The sequence below is a fragment of the Panicum virgatum genome, chromosome 7N (assembly GCF_016808335.1).
Source record: "Panicum virgatum strain AP13 chromosome 7N, P.virgatum_v5, whole genome shotgun sequence".
NCBI lineage: Eukaryota > Viridiplantae > Streptophyta > Magnoliopsida > Poales > Poaceae > Panicum > Panicum virgatum.
The window spans coordinates 8,111,940-8,124,191 of record NC_053151.1 but is presented as its reverse complement, the minus strand read 5'-3'; the positions used below and the strand labels follow the sequence as shown (position 1 = coordinate 8,124,191).

General features: G+C 45.8%; 1 protein-coding gene across 1 annotated transcript; it reads right to left on the bottom strand.

Moving 5' to 3' along the window:
* Positions 1–1,128: 1,128 nt before the first annotated feature.
* LOC120682069 (transcription factor E2FB-like) lies at positions 1,129–7,461 on the bottom strand. The gene is made up of 13 exons (XM_039963819.1): positions 6,967–7,461; positions 5,726–5,897; positions 5,561–5,617; positions 5,401–5,486; positions 5,216–5,304; positions 5,080–5,134; positions 3,987–4,039; positions 3,834–3,884; positions 2,475–2,523; positions 2,330–2,395; positions 2,146–2,240; positions 1,827–2,049; positions 1,129–1,752 (listed from the first exon to the last, which is right to left on the bottom strand). Exons 1-13 carry the CDS (start codon positions 7,339–7,341, stop codon positions 1,687–1,689), a joined length of 1,437 nt encoding a protein of 478 aa, XP_039819753.1. The 5' UTR covers positions 7,342–7,461; the 3' UTR covers positions 1,129–1,686.
* Between the last annotated feature and the right edge of the window lie 4,791 nt (positions 7,462–12,252).

Genomic DNA, 12,252 nt, shown 5'->3' with positions numbered 1-12,252 from the left:
CCATGTCTATTCGCATGTGAGCCCATAGGGTCACACACTTAAGGGAAAAAAGCCCGATAAGGATGAGATCCGAATTAGGCTGGGCTTAGGTGCACTAATGGGCATTTTAGGTTCAAAAGGGGGCGCCCAAGGTGGGGCCCAAGGCAACCCACCTAAGGGGCTATATAAACATAAGGGGGCGCCTAAAAACCCTAGCCTTTTACTATTCACGGGTACTGTTCGCGTGAGCAGTAATGCCACCGTGAACCGTAACCGCGGGGTGCTGCAGTGCCGCCCCTCCTTCGCGCCCAAGCCCTAGGTCGCCTTCGCGAACCTAGCAGTCCAGATCGCGGCACTTCTTCTCGTACGTGTGGATACCTTGGAGGTGCCGCATCTGCTGCACAAGGACGAGCCGCACGTGAGGAGGTTCTCGCAACTGCACTGCCGCTTCCATCTGCACTACACCGACGCGCTACAGAAGTTCCGCAACCGCGCGTCTAGTGGTAATCCCGTGATCTATAACTATAGTAATCCTGGTTTATGTGGTAGAAAATTTTTATTTTTGCTACCTCATATTCCTTCACACAGGACCTCTACAGTATAGCCGTCCCAACACGGTCAGTTCAAACGGCGGTATGTTGTGTGGGCCGTGGCCCATGCAACAAACCGCCAATTCATATGGCAGTAATGACCGGCGGCTGGGCGACAAATTTGCAAAAAAAAATTAAGTATATATTTTTGATAAATCGAAAAAAAATAATATAAAAATAAAAAATTCTCTTTTTGTGTTTGTTGCGCAAGGTTTTGGACCAATCGATGGAGGCATGGGCCCGTTAGTAGTATCTTGGTTAAAACTTACAGATTATTTGATTACGATTACGACAAGAAGTGCATCACAATCAATGGTCAGGCACTCAGGACCTACATGCCCCGTTTTGAATGACAAATATAAACCAAGATGATACCTTAGACGCAAATATAAGGAGAAAACAAAGATGCTATACATGATCCAAAAGGACTAAGAAAATTTGAGATAAATAGTGTGCTACTTAACATAAAAGATCAGACCAAACAGAAGAGGCATAGAGATGGAAAACAAGAGCACAGTAACCTCGAGCAAAGTGCAGACAAGTTTGGACCCACTATAGAAAAGGAATGTAGTAACTTTTTACAAGTTTTGGAGGCACCGAAAATAACTGTACGTCCAACGCATTCAGAAACGTGAGGGGGAAAACATGTTAAACAATTTTATAGCCTCTATGGATCTGCTATTGGTATTTGACAGTGATAGTCAGGATATACAATATTACTGCTCTTCAAATAAACGAAGACCAGATAACCTAATATACGCCGATGGCCTTCTTCGGGATTGTGTCGCCTCATAACTTGATGTACACACACAATCTGTTCAAAGGTAAAGGCCAATATATGATTTAACTTGAGACCTACCACACATGCTGATCCTACCACACATGCTGATCCTATCTCAACTGACAATGGAGCAGGGTAACAACTACAATCATGCTGCCAATGTACAAGATCTACTGCCTACCATGTATCCTTTGCTTTGTTGGTTAATGGGGCCAGAGCACGGACCAGGGGGGATGCAATGCGCATTCACCCCATTGCAACTGTGTACTTTGGAGTCATTCTATTTTGTCTATCCAAGGAACCAATTACGAGCCCGTAAGTCCAAGGATCCATCTTCTATATGCCCCATGCATCTGTCATGCTAACATCGACATCAGAAGCGAGCCAGTAATCAGAGTCAGCCTGCAAAAAGAACTGTAAGCGTCATGCCAACAAGACTGCCTAGATGAATTATGTGGTTTATTGGGATTCCTTACATTGGTATCTGATGGAACAATTCTCAGAATGCCAGAAATGATCTCATGCTCTCTAGATGATTCTGATGTATGCGTGCAAACATCATTGCTCTGACCCTTTTCTGGTGTCTGATTTGGATCAGAATCCACCTGCCGCACAGCTTGAGAACTGCCAGTGGCGACCACAGCTTCTAATTTGCCCGCTGTCACCTGCTTATCTGTGTTAAATATCTCCTGTTGGTCACTGATGGGGAACATAAAAATGTGGCTACCGATTAGCATTTTCAAGACACAGAACATGGGAAGCAATTCTACAGTTAACATGCTTATTGGAGCTTACCTTATTAAATAGCAATCTATGGGACCCATTGAACTTCTCAAGACAATTTTGTAATGCTTCTCTTGCAAACCCAGATCCCCATACAAGTACAGATCCTGGAGAAGGAATAAACATTAGAAACCACAAAGATTCATCACCTACAAGTATTCAACCAAGTAGCTAATTGTACATCAAAATTGTGTACCGCATTAGGGTCTGGAACTTCAACACATGTTCCATGAGGAGCATTTATAGCAATAAGCGTGGATCCCTGCAGTAAATGGGAGACTTAATGACATAATTTTATAATTTGCAAGAAGAGAGAAATATAATGTCTAGCGAGTTCTAACCTGAAAGTGAGGAATCTTATTTATATCTTCCTTCAAAACATATAACGACCTAATCAGACAGATAGAAGAGCTTAGCTGACTGAAGCAACACTTAAAATCTATGCAGCACGGATACGGATACGTGTATCGGTATCGGAAGGATACGGATACGCGGATACGGCAATTTTCTAAAAAACCCGATACGCGGATACGTTTTACTATTTTCTTTAAATAAATAAATAATGGTACATATTAAATTTGTGAAAGTAGTAAAGTAGTAAATTACCTTGCAATAGCAATTACTAGCCAAAGCAAAGACCAGAAGCAAAATCGACCGAAAATAGAAATAGGAGATCGCATCAGTTAATAAACCGAGCCCAAATAAACCTATACGAGCCCTACTCAGAACAACTATATAAAAAGAAAACTCTACTCTCTCTTTCTCCACACCGTCCACCGCCCCTTCCCTCCTCATCCTCCTGCTCCCACCCCCGCCCCTCCCCTCCTGCTCCGGCCCTCCTGCCCCTCCCGCTCCCGCTCCCGCCCCCGCCCCTCCCCTCCTGCTCCGGCCGCCACGCGGGGCCAGTCCGCTCCGGATCCGGCGGCGGCGCGGCTCCTCTCTCTCTCCCTCGAGTGATGGCGGCGGCTCCTCCCTCTCCTCTCCCTCGAGCTCGGGCGGATCCGGCGGCGCGCGGCTCTCCCTCTCCCTCGAGCGACGGCGGCGGCGGCTCCTCTCCCTTGAGCTCGAGCTCGGCCGGCGCTCGGGGAGGCTGGATCCAGCCCCGGCGCGGGCGGATCCGGCGGCGGAGCGGGGCCGCAGCGGTGCGGGGACGCGGTGGCAACGGCGGAGCGAGGCCGCGGCGGTGCGGGGACGCGGCAGAGCGGCGGAGTGATGGTGCTCGCGTGCTGGTGACAGGTCGCATCTTCTTGGTGAGCATCGGCACGCAGCAATCCGTCCCTCCCCGTGGCTCTCTCTGCCGGCCAGCGCGGCGCCCTCCTCGCCGGCCCGTCCACCCCTCCTCGCATCCGGCCGCCGCCACCCTTCCGCCCCGTCCACCTCGGGTTCGACCGCCGCCGCCTGTCGGCCCCTCCTCCTTGCGTCTGGCCGCCGCCGCCCGTCTACCCCCCCTCCTCTCTTCGGTGGGCCGCGGCGCCCTCCTCTCTCGCAGGCCGTATCCAATAATGGGCTGAGACGTTTCCAATCGTGAGTTTCAGGCCCAATTAAACTGGGATACGCGGACACGGCGTGGATACGTATCCTGGCCGTATCCCGCGCGTATCCGTATCGGATATGTATCCGATACGGGATACGCATGCCCCCTGACGTATCCGTGTTTTAGAGCTTAAAATAATAGAAGGTACAAGAGATGGGTATTTTACTTTCTTTTGTCCTCATCTAGTGTAAGGGCTTGTAGTTTCTCTTTTGCTTCCCTGCATAGCGGCAACTGCTAATCAAAAGGGAGGGAGGGGAAGAAAAACAGGGGGTGCAGGAGGCATCTCAATTTTTTTGTAACGTATATGGAAAGAACTTACCTTATTTCATCATCCAACCTGACCTCTTCATCATAAAGAGATTCAAGTTCCTCCTGCAGATTATGAAAACCCATCAGTTGTTATAAACATAGGATTTAGATGGAAGTTTACAGAAAACGGCTGGCAAAAAATGCTACTGTCGAAATGTAATGTCAAGCAAGCTGTCAGAAGACAGGTATATTAACTTGCGATGCAGTGCCAATGAAAACACCAGTACTCTGAACATGAGATTGCACTTAAAAAACATTGCAGAAAATATAATTGAGGTTATGTAAGAAAATTGATCTATTCATATCAGCTTCAGACTTTTGGATGTTTATTTCAACATGAGATGATGGCTTCTTTCATAACAGACATAACCATGTAGGTATCATCAACTGATATCATTCCAACAAACTATAGACTACTGAAACACTTTCCTTATTCACTTACACTGCATGCTACTCAGAACATTGAGAAGACAACACATTTTCCATTTGATCTGTCCTATATACATGACAATAAGAATACCAGAAGCAGACAGCATGGTAGACTTGATGTATGTTAGATAAAATTGTACAACAGTGATGCTTGACTTCAATTCAAAAATCTTGCTGCAATTGTGGACCAATCTCTTACACAACATAGTCAAAAGAGCACAATACAAATGTCGCAACTTAGCAATTTGTATCTTAACTAGACTAAGAAAGGGATACTAGAATATTTAATTATATAAAATTATTTTTCTGTTAGCTTAATGTTACTAAGAAAGGACAGCCAGTTCATCATCTCATTTCTATTTTTTGAATTACAGATTTACCAAAACTCCGCCTATGTTGACTGGAAGACTCGCTCTCTCCTGAGTCGTCTCAGCATAGCCGGTCCCAAGCCCGGGTAAAGGAGGAGGGTTGCGTTAGGTTTTGGCAAACCAGCATCAAAAATAGCCACTCTAATGGATTTGAAACCCACAAGAAACAGATTTACCAAAAAAAAAAGATGCAAAAGATGATCAATGCAACTTGCCTCTATGAGTTCAAAAAAAAGTATAAAAATTAAAAACAATCAAGCTTACATATAAAGAAAAGTGGGGATCATATAATCAAGTGGCAGGTACCTTCAATGAGGAAATTTGGCATTCTACCTCCTTAGGCTTCGATATGTCAAATCCCCTTTCAATGTATTTGTTTTCATCAGAGAAGGTTATAGGTAACTGAAAATTGTGTTAGAAAACAGAAGCAGGTGATACTCACTTCCAGCGAATCATATTCTTAAGTCCTTTTTCAATTAAATCAACACCTTCTAGAACATTTGTTATATCATATATCCTCCTCTTTTGCACCTGCAGAATAAAAAATACAATAAGTCAAGGTATTTCACCCCAAAATCATGAAATAAGACTAGGAACTTGAGGAGAATTCAAAATACTAAACCAGACCTCCAGCGACTCAGCTGCTTTATTTAAATCAAGGGTTCCATTTTCTGCTCCTTGAAGCAGGTTGATGAACTTCTTTGTGAGCAGACCTGGCAACAAGGTTACAATAAATGAACAAGAAAAGATAGCATCTTAATGTTAAGGGGAAATATAGCAAACTGACTTAGCGAGCTATCATAGCGGCAGTGGTTTATCGAATGTAATGAAGGCCCAGCATCTCCTACACAAAAAAATGAACTGGTCTAGTTAGAAACAGATAACCATCAAACTTTTAGCATCAAATGAAGGCACAAAATGTAAGCTAAGTAAGAAATTAGCAATAGCATACCTTCAACTGCTCCTGAACCATCTGAGGCGCCCATGCTGTGTTTAGAAACTTTTAGCTTCTTTACTCGTTGCATAACTTTCACTGGTTCAGAGATAGTCTCCTTATCTTGAGCAGTCTCTCCCATGTTGATTTCAGCTTGAGAATTTTCTCCTCCATTGTGTTGCTCATTCGGCTACAATATTGGGAGCACAAACAAGAAGACACTGTCAAGAAACATACTACAGCAATAACACGGTAACAGAATCAGAATGTATCCAATAACCCAACAACCTTAGAACATTAGATTATTGATGACGATCAATCAATACATACAACAGCCTAGAGCTGGTACACTATGCTAAATATGATTAAAAAAGAGAGATGAAACCAGGCAATATCCCTAAGTACGAGACCCTCATTCCAAGGTGTGGCCACCATATTAGGTTAAGCAGACAAATTTACCAGATCTTCCAAATTATGGATAAAATGATCTAAACTTTTAAGTTTTAACACACAACTAATAAGCACTTTTAGAATCCATGATGATAGTATATTCTAAGCAAATGACATGAAGAAGAATTGCATAAGAGTGAGAAGAGTCATGGCAGGTTATTTGGAAAATGGTAAGCACCTAACAGAGCATAATCTGACAGTCTTATCCAAACAGTACACGCTCATGTACAGGAAACTATCAATTGACATATACATGATTGACACTATTTCTTAAATGGTCAACTTTGGAAATAGGCAGCTTCCGCGGCCAATATACTCAACTGATCCAGCTGTTGACTGCTGAAAATACTGCGTACATCTATCAAAGGAAAACTAGAGTTCCAGTGAACACCAACCTAACACATAGTCTCTAGATGCATATACATAGCATTCACGGCATTTGACACAGTAATAACAGACAATGCTGCTACTGCTGAAATGATTAATTGATTGCATCCGATTGATCTGGCAAGCCATTGGAACACAATACACAGCTAACAAATTCGATCGATCAAGCCATTGCGCTCAAATATGCTACCTATATTCGTTATTGAGCAAACCTAAAGTATCAGAGAATTTCCCAGGCACGCTAGCTCGCCAAATTCATAGGTAGCACCTAGGATCAAGAGATGATCTCATACCAAAATCGTCAACGAGCATCGCACCATACCAAGGACAACTGAGCTAGTAATCAGCTCTAGCAATAGCTAAGCTAGCTACAGCCAAAGCAAAGAGGGGGAAGAAAAACCCGCGGAACTTGATTGACTCACCTGTGGGTTGGGCATGGGTGTCCCCTTCCCCGCCGCTTTAGGAGCCGGAGGCGGGAGCATCAAACCAGCTTGCGGCTGGCCCGGAGGAGGAGGCTGCTTGTCGGCGGCGGAGGTGGAGGTGGGGGCCGCAGGAGGCGGCCGAGGGGGCGCCGGCGCTGCGGCCACTTGGGGAGTGGGAGCTGGAGCAGCAGCAGGAGGAATCGGGGGCCTCGCGGCGGCGCGGGGCCTCGAGGAGAAGATGGGGATGGGCACCGGGGGGCGGAACAGGTGGACCCTAGGAGGAGCGGTGACAGGCGGGCCGGGCGGCGGCACGGGGCGGCGTAGGTAGACCTGCGGCGGGTGGGGGAGGGGGAGGCTGGAGGAGCCGCCGTCCATGGCGACGGCGAGGGCGCGCGGGCTGGAGGGAGCCGGGTTTCGATTCGCGAGTTGGTGGGGGAAGCGACGGGATGGAGCCGGAGGGGGGCGCGGGAGCGGGAGCGGGACGCGGCGCGGGGAAGCTTGTGGGCGGGGAAGAAGGGGGAGAGCAACAAGGGAGGGAAAAGGGGGGCGCGGAGGGAGAGAGGGAAAACAACTCGCCAACTCTGTTTCTCTCTCTCTCTCTCCGCGGCGTCGAGTTTCTCTCTCTTCCCTACTACCGTGTTTTTCATGCGTTTTGCTCTTGTGTTTTTTTTTCAGCGCTTTTTTCTTACTGATTTTTTTTGGTATTTTTAGCCCATTATAAGTGTGATGTTATGCTGGAGTTGGTTTGTGAAATGCGAGTTTTGTTTGATCTTCTGGCGACAATTAATTGCGTATAAAATATGTTTGATCTTGTATCTGGAAATTTATTCGTGTATAAAATACGATTGAACTTGTGTATGGGAATTAAATCGCATATAAAATATATTTGTGCTGGCACTCAATTGTGAGGTTACTATTTATTTCGAACTATATTTGTTATTTGATAAAATGTACATCAATTTATGAACTAACTTCGAATTATGTAAGTAGCACCTATTGATTGAGCCAACCATTTATCTGGAACATACCATCTACAACTGGAGTAGCCATCCTACATTATTAGGAGGTTGTGGTATATGTATATTGGTATTTTGCATCGCAAAGCACAAATAAATGACATATACTACACCGTAGTGAGTATAATGAAATTTAGCAGAATGGATATTGTACTCTCGTTAAAGTCTCTCATATATGTTGAGATTAGGGCGAAATAGTTGGAAGGCTTTGGCAACGGCAACATAAACGCTCAAGATGCAAGCAAATTAAAATATTAAATAAACGTTAGAGAAATAGCAGTAATTTTTTTTGTTAGGTGTACAGTGCAGAAGCAAACCTTGCAAATTTGTGTCCGGTGGTCGTAATCATGTGAGGGGATGCTCCATCCACGCCGTGCTCAGGCTACCCGTAGCGGGGAACGGTATCGTTCCCTGCAGTACGCGGGAGCGTAAAAATGGCCTGCAGCGGGGGACGGTAACAGGCCCGCTACCGTCCCGTGCACGCCAAATCGAGCGTAGCTGCAGGCGGACGCTGTGCTCGGTCCGGCCCCACCTCCGCTCGCTGCTCGATGCCGCGCCGTGCCATCCCAACCACCGCGCGCCGCTCCTGTGACACTTCTGGTGTTAATTTAGCCAAAAGAAAACAATTAGCATAACCTCATACTTAAATGAGCCAAGAAAATTTAAATAAAACCTCATCAAATTGCTTTTGCAAACTTGTGTGTAAATGCATGTGTGAATGTGTTTGAGTGCAATGTTTTTGAAAAACAATAATTAGTACCTTTTTAAAAATGACTTGACATGAGTGGGAATAAAGCATTAAAATACATCTTTCATAATGATCTATAGACTTTCTATGCAAATCAAATTCAAATTGGAAAACCATCACGTGAAATGGTTAATGGAACCATTCATGATTTGTGAAGATATGCTAGTTCAAACAAAATAATAAAATGAGGCCACAAATATTCAACGCACAAGTAGTTTGAAATCTTCAAAATCTTTTTAAAGAAAAGAAGACATAAAGACCATACTTACCTCGGAGGTCCAATAAAAAAATATTTAGTTATTTATTTCTTTCTCAAATCACAACTTGGAGTAGTTGAAACAAAATAATAATTCAAATAAGAGACCATAAACATTCCTTTAGCACATAATAATAATAAATATTTATAGGAAACAAGAATGCATCCTTGTATAGGAGTATGTGTGGATATAAACTTGTTCCTTTAATAATTGTAGAACTCTCATGCTCAATTTGTCACAAAAATTTAGTATAAAGACACACTCATATTTTTGGGGCACATAGTTTAATTTAAAAAGACTTTTTGCTAATTCAAAATTTAAACATTCAAATAAACAGGAGTTCAATTTCTAGTAATAAAGAAGTTAAAAATAACTTTCAAACCAATGCACTTATGCATAGGAAAATGAATATACATATTCACCATGTCATGTTAAACAAAAGCCTAGTTGAAGCCTAGGAGTAAAAGTGCCAAAATTCACATGGAATGATAAATACTTCAAATGGCAGTTTTCGAAATAATTAAATAACTCTCAAACCACTGCTCAAATGAAAAAGTGCATAACACAAAAGTTGTAGATCTCGAAAAACTTAACAAAAATGGTATTCAACACTTTTTCATTTGAGGCCACTAAGAAGGAGATAATATTGATTTACAGTGCAGTCCCTGGAAAAATTAGAAATCGTGAACAAGTCCCTAGCTTCATCTTCTACCTCTCTCCTCCCCTGAACCGTGCCTACGGCCGGAGCCGTACGCCGGCGCCACCTGTCCCAGCCACTTGGCTGCGCCACACACGAAACCACCTCGTGTGCCCCTGGTTTTCCCAAAACCGCCCCCTCTTGGCACCATCTGAGCTCGCCACGCGCACCCGCCATCTGTGCGCTCACCACGGCGACGGCCATTGCCGAGCTCCTGAGCCACGCGCCTTCCCCTGCTGAGCTGCCCCAGTTGGCGCTTTCTCCTGCTGTGCCACCCTAGGAAACCCTCTCCCTCCTCCTGCGACTATAAAAGGGCAGAGCCCCAACCCCGCGTGCGCCCAGACCATTGCCGGCGAGCAGAGCTCGGCCCACCGTGGAACCACCCCCTCCACCCCCACATTATCCAATCCAAGCTGCGCACGGCCTCCTCCACCCCATACGGCACCTCCCCGACCCATCCCCCTCCGCCCTAGCCCGCCGGAATTGCCCAGAACTATCGCCGGACTTCCATTGGCGCCGGCAAGATCCGCCCAACGCCGAACTCCACTCCCCGGCCTTCCTCTGCACAAGCCGACCCCTGTAATGGAAGCTCCTCGGCCTCTTGAAGCTCTCCGACCCATCCGCTCCCTCCTTCCCTCGCCGGAGCGCCGCCGCACCAGACCAGAGCCACCGCGGTTGCCCCTCTCCGCGGACCCGCCTCCTCCTGCCCTCTCCCGACGAGCCTAGACCACCGGAAGGTACCACTCGAGCCCCTCATACTTTTCCCCTACTTTCCCCCTACCTCCGGTGTGGCAGAACCACCTGAATTATCCCGGCTCAAGTGCGCTGGTCATCTGTAAGGATCATCGGGGTGTCCGACCCTAGAGGGGGAAGGGGTGAATAGGGTCGCTAATCGCTTTTTGTCCTAGGGCTCAAACTACTTACATAAGATAAACCTAACACGTCATACACATGCTAGTTATGACTAAGATTTATCTATGCTACTCTCTACTTACCCCTAAAAACTTGCAACCTATAGCCAATCCTAATCAAACTAACTAGGAAAGTAAAGGCATACAAGATAGAGTAAATACGGAAGCGTAATACGATAAGTAAAGAGGTAAGTGCAAGAGGGATGCAAACTCCTGAGTAGACACGGTCATGTAACGTGGTTCGGCACAAACGCCTACGTTCACGGGATACCGAGGCTCTTCCGATCACGTCTTGCACTACGCCACCAAGGCGATGCCGGCAAGCAAAGGCAAGTGCCCACAAGACACTAAGTCTCATGCACCGCCACCGTCTCTCTCGGTCACCAGGCCGAAATCCACTACGGAGCTTCTCCACCAAGGAGGGGGCCTCCTCTTCCCCCGCACAAAGTGTCATTGCCACTCCACACCAAGACGGAGGGTCACACGACGGATCACAAGTTGCTTGCCGCAGCAAGACTTCTCTCAAGGGAGCTCTCGCAAGAACTAATCCCTATTACAAGCACTAAGCACTCTCACAAGTGTGCTTAAGCCTATATGATGTACAATGAAGCTCTATGGTGGTTGGAGATGATCTTTGGCTCTTGTATACTTCCTTGGTCTCCAGCACTCTCAAATGAGCCGTGGGGTGGCATATATATAGCCCACACACCCCAAACTAGCCGTTGGAAAAAGGCTGACAAAAAATGCTATCACCGGTTAAACCGATGCACCTGTTTTTGTCATCACCGGTTTAACCGGTGAGTGCATTTTCCAACTATCCGTTATACTTCAATGGCTACCTCAATCGACTGACGTAATCAACCGATGCAGCGTCGGTTTAACCGGTGAGTGTAGTTGCTGAAAAACTAACTCTCTGGACAACTACACCGACGTTCACCAATATCTAATTGTCGGTTTAACAGATGATAGAATTTCCTCTGTCTTCATCTGTCAATGCACCGATGTATGCAATTTCTTTAGCGTCGGTTAATCCGGTGTAAAACCCTAGCCCGCAGACCTTCTCTGTGATTGCACCGGTGAGTTCATTTTGCCCTATGTCGGTTTAACCGATGATAGCAAAATGCCTCAATCCTTGTCCCTTGGACCGAAGAGCTTTCAGGGCGCTGCCCTGAGACCCGCGAGGGACGACTCCCCCTCGACCCCTGTCCGCTAACCGGGTAGCGGAACCCCGGTAGGGGCGGCCCTTCGGGCCTTGCTACGCCTCTCTTCTCTTTGTCATCACTTGAACCTAAAAGCCTAAGAATAGGCATCTTAACAATCACATTAGTCCAAGTGTTGTGTGTGTCATCAATCGCCAAAACATTATATTGAAATATGGCATGAGAGGCCATTTTCGCTACACCATCATCATAAAGCAATACCGGCTCAAACGCACTTCAAACGGAACAATTCTTGGTCTGTCGGGTAACGTCCCGATACAACCACTGGTTCTCGGATCGAACAAGCATACCCCGCACGAAGGCGAGTCCAGAGGTATTATAACCACAAATTTTACATCACAGGACTAAAAGTTATTATAAATCAGTTCTAAAGCATTATTACAAGTACAAACTTTAAAAAGCAGTTATACAAACCAAATTCAAGGTTCAGGGTTTAT

Bases quoted from the DNA above. Each gene is read 5' to 3' on its own strand.
- LOC120682069 (XM_039963819.1), bottom strand. From the start codon at position 7,341: ATGGACGGCGGCTCCTCCAGCCTCCCCCTCCCCCACCCGCCGCAGGTC. The intron at 5,135-5,215 runs GTGAGTATCACC...ATACATTGAAAG, and splicing joins AAGAATATGATTCGCTGGAA to GGGATTTGACATATCGAAGC. The intron at 1,753-1,826 runs GTAAGGAATCCC...TTCTTTTTGCAG, and splicing joins TTGTTCCATCAGATACCAAT to GCTGACTCTGATTACTGGCT.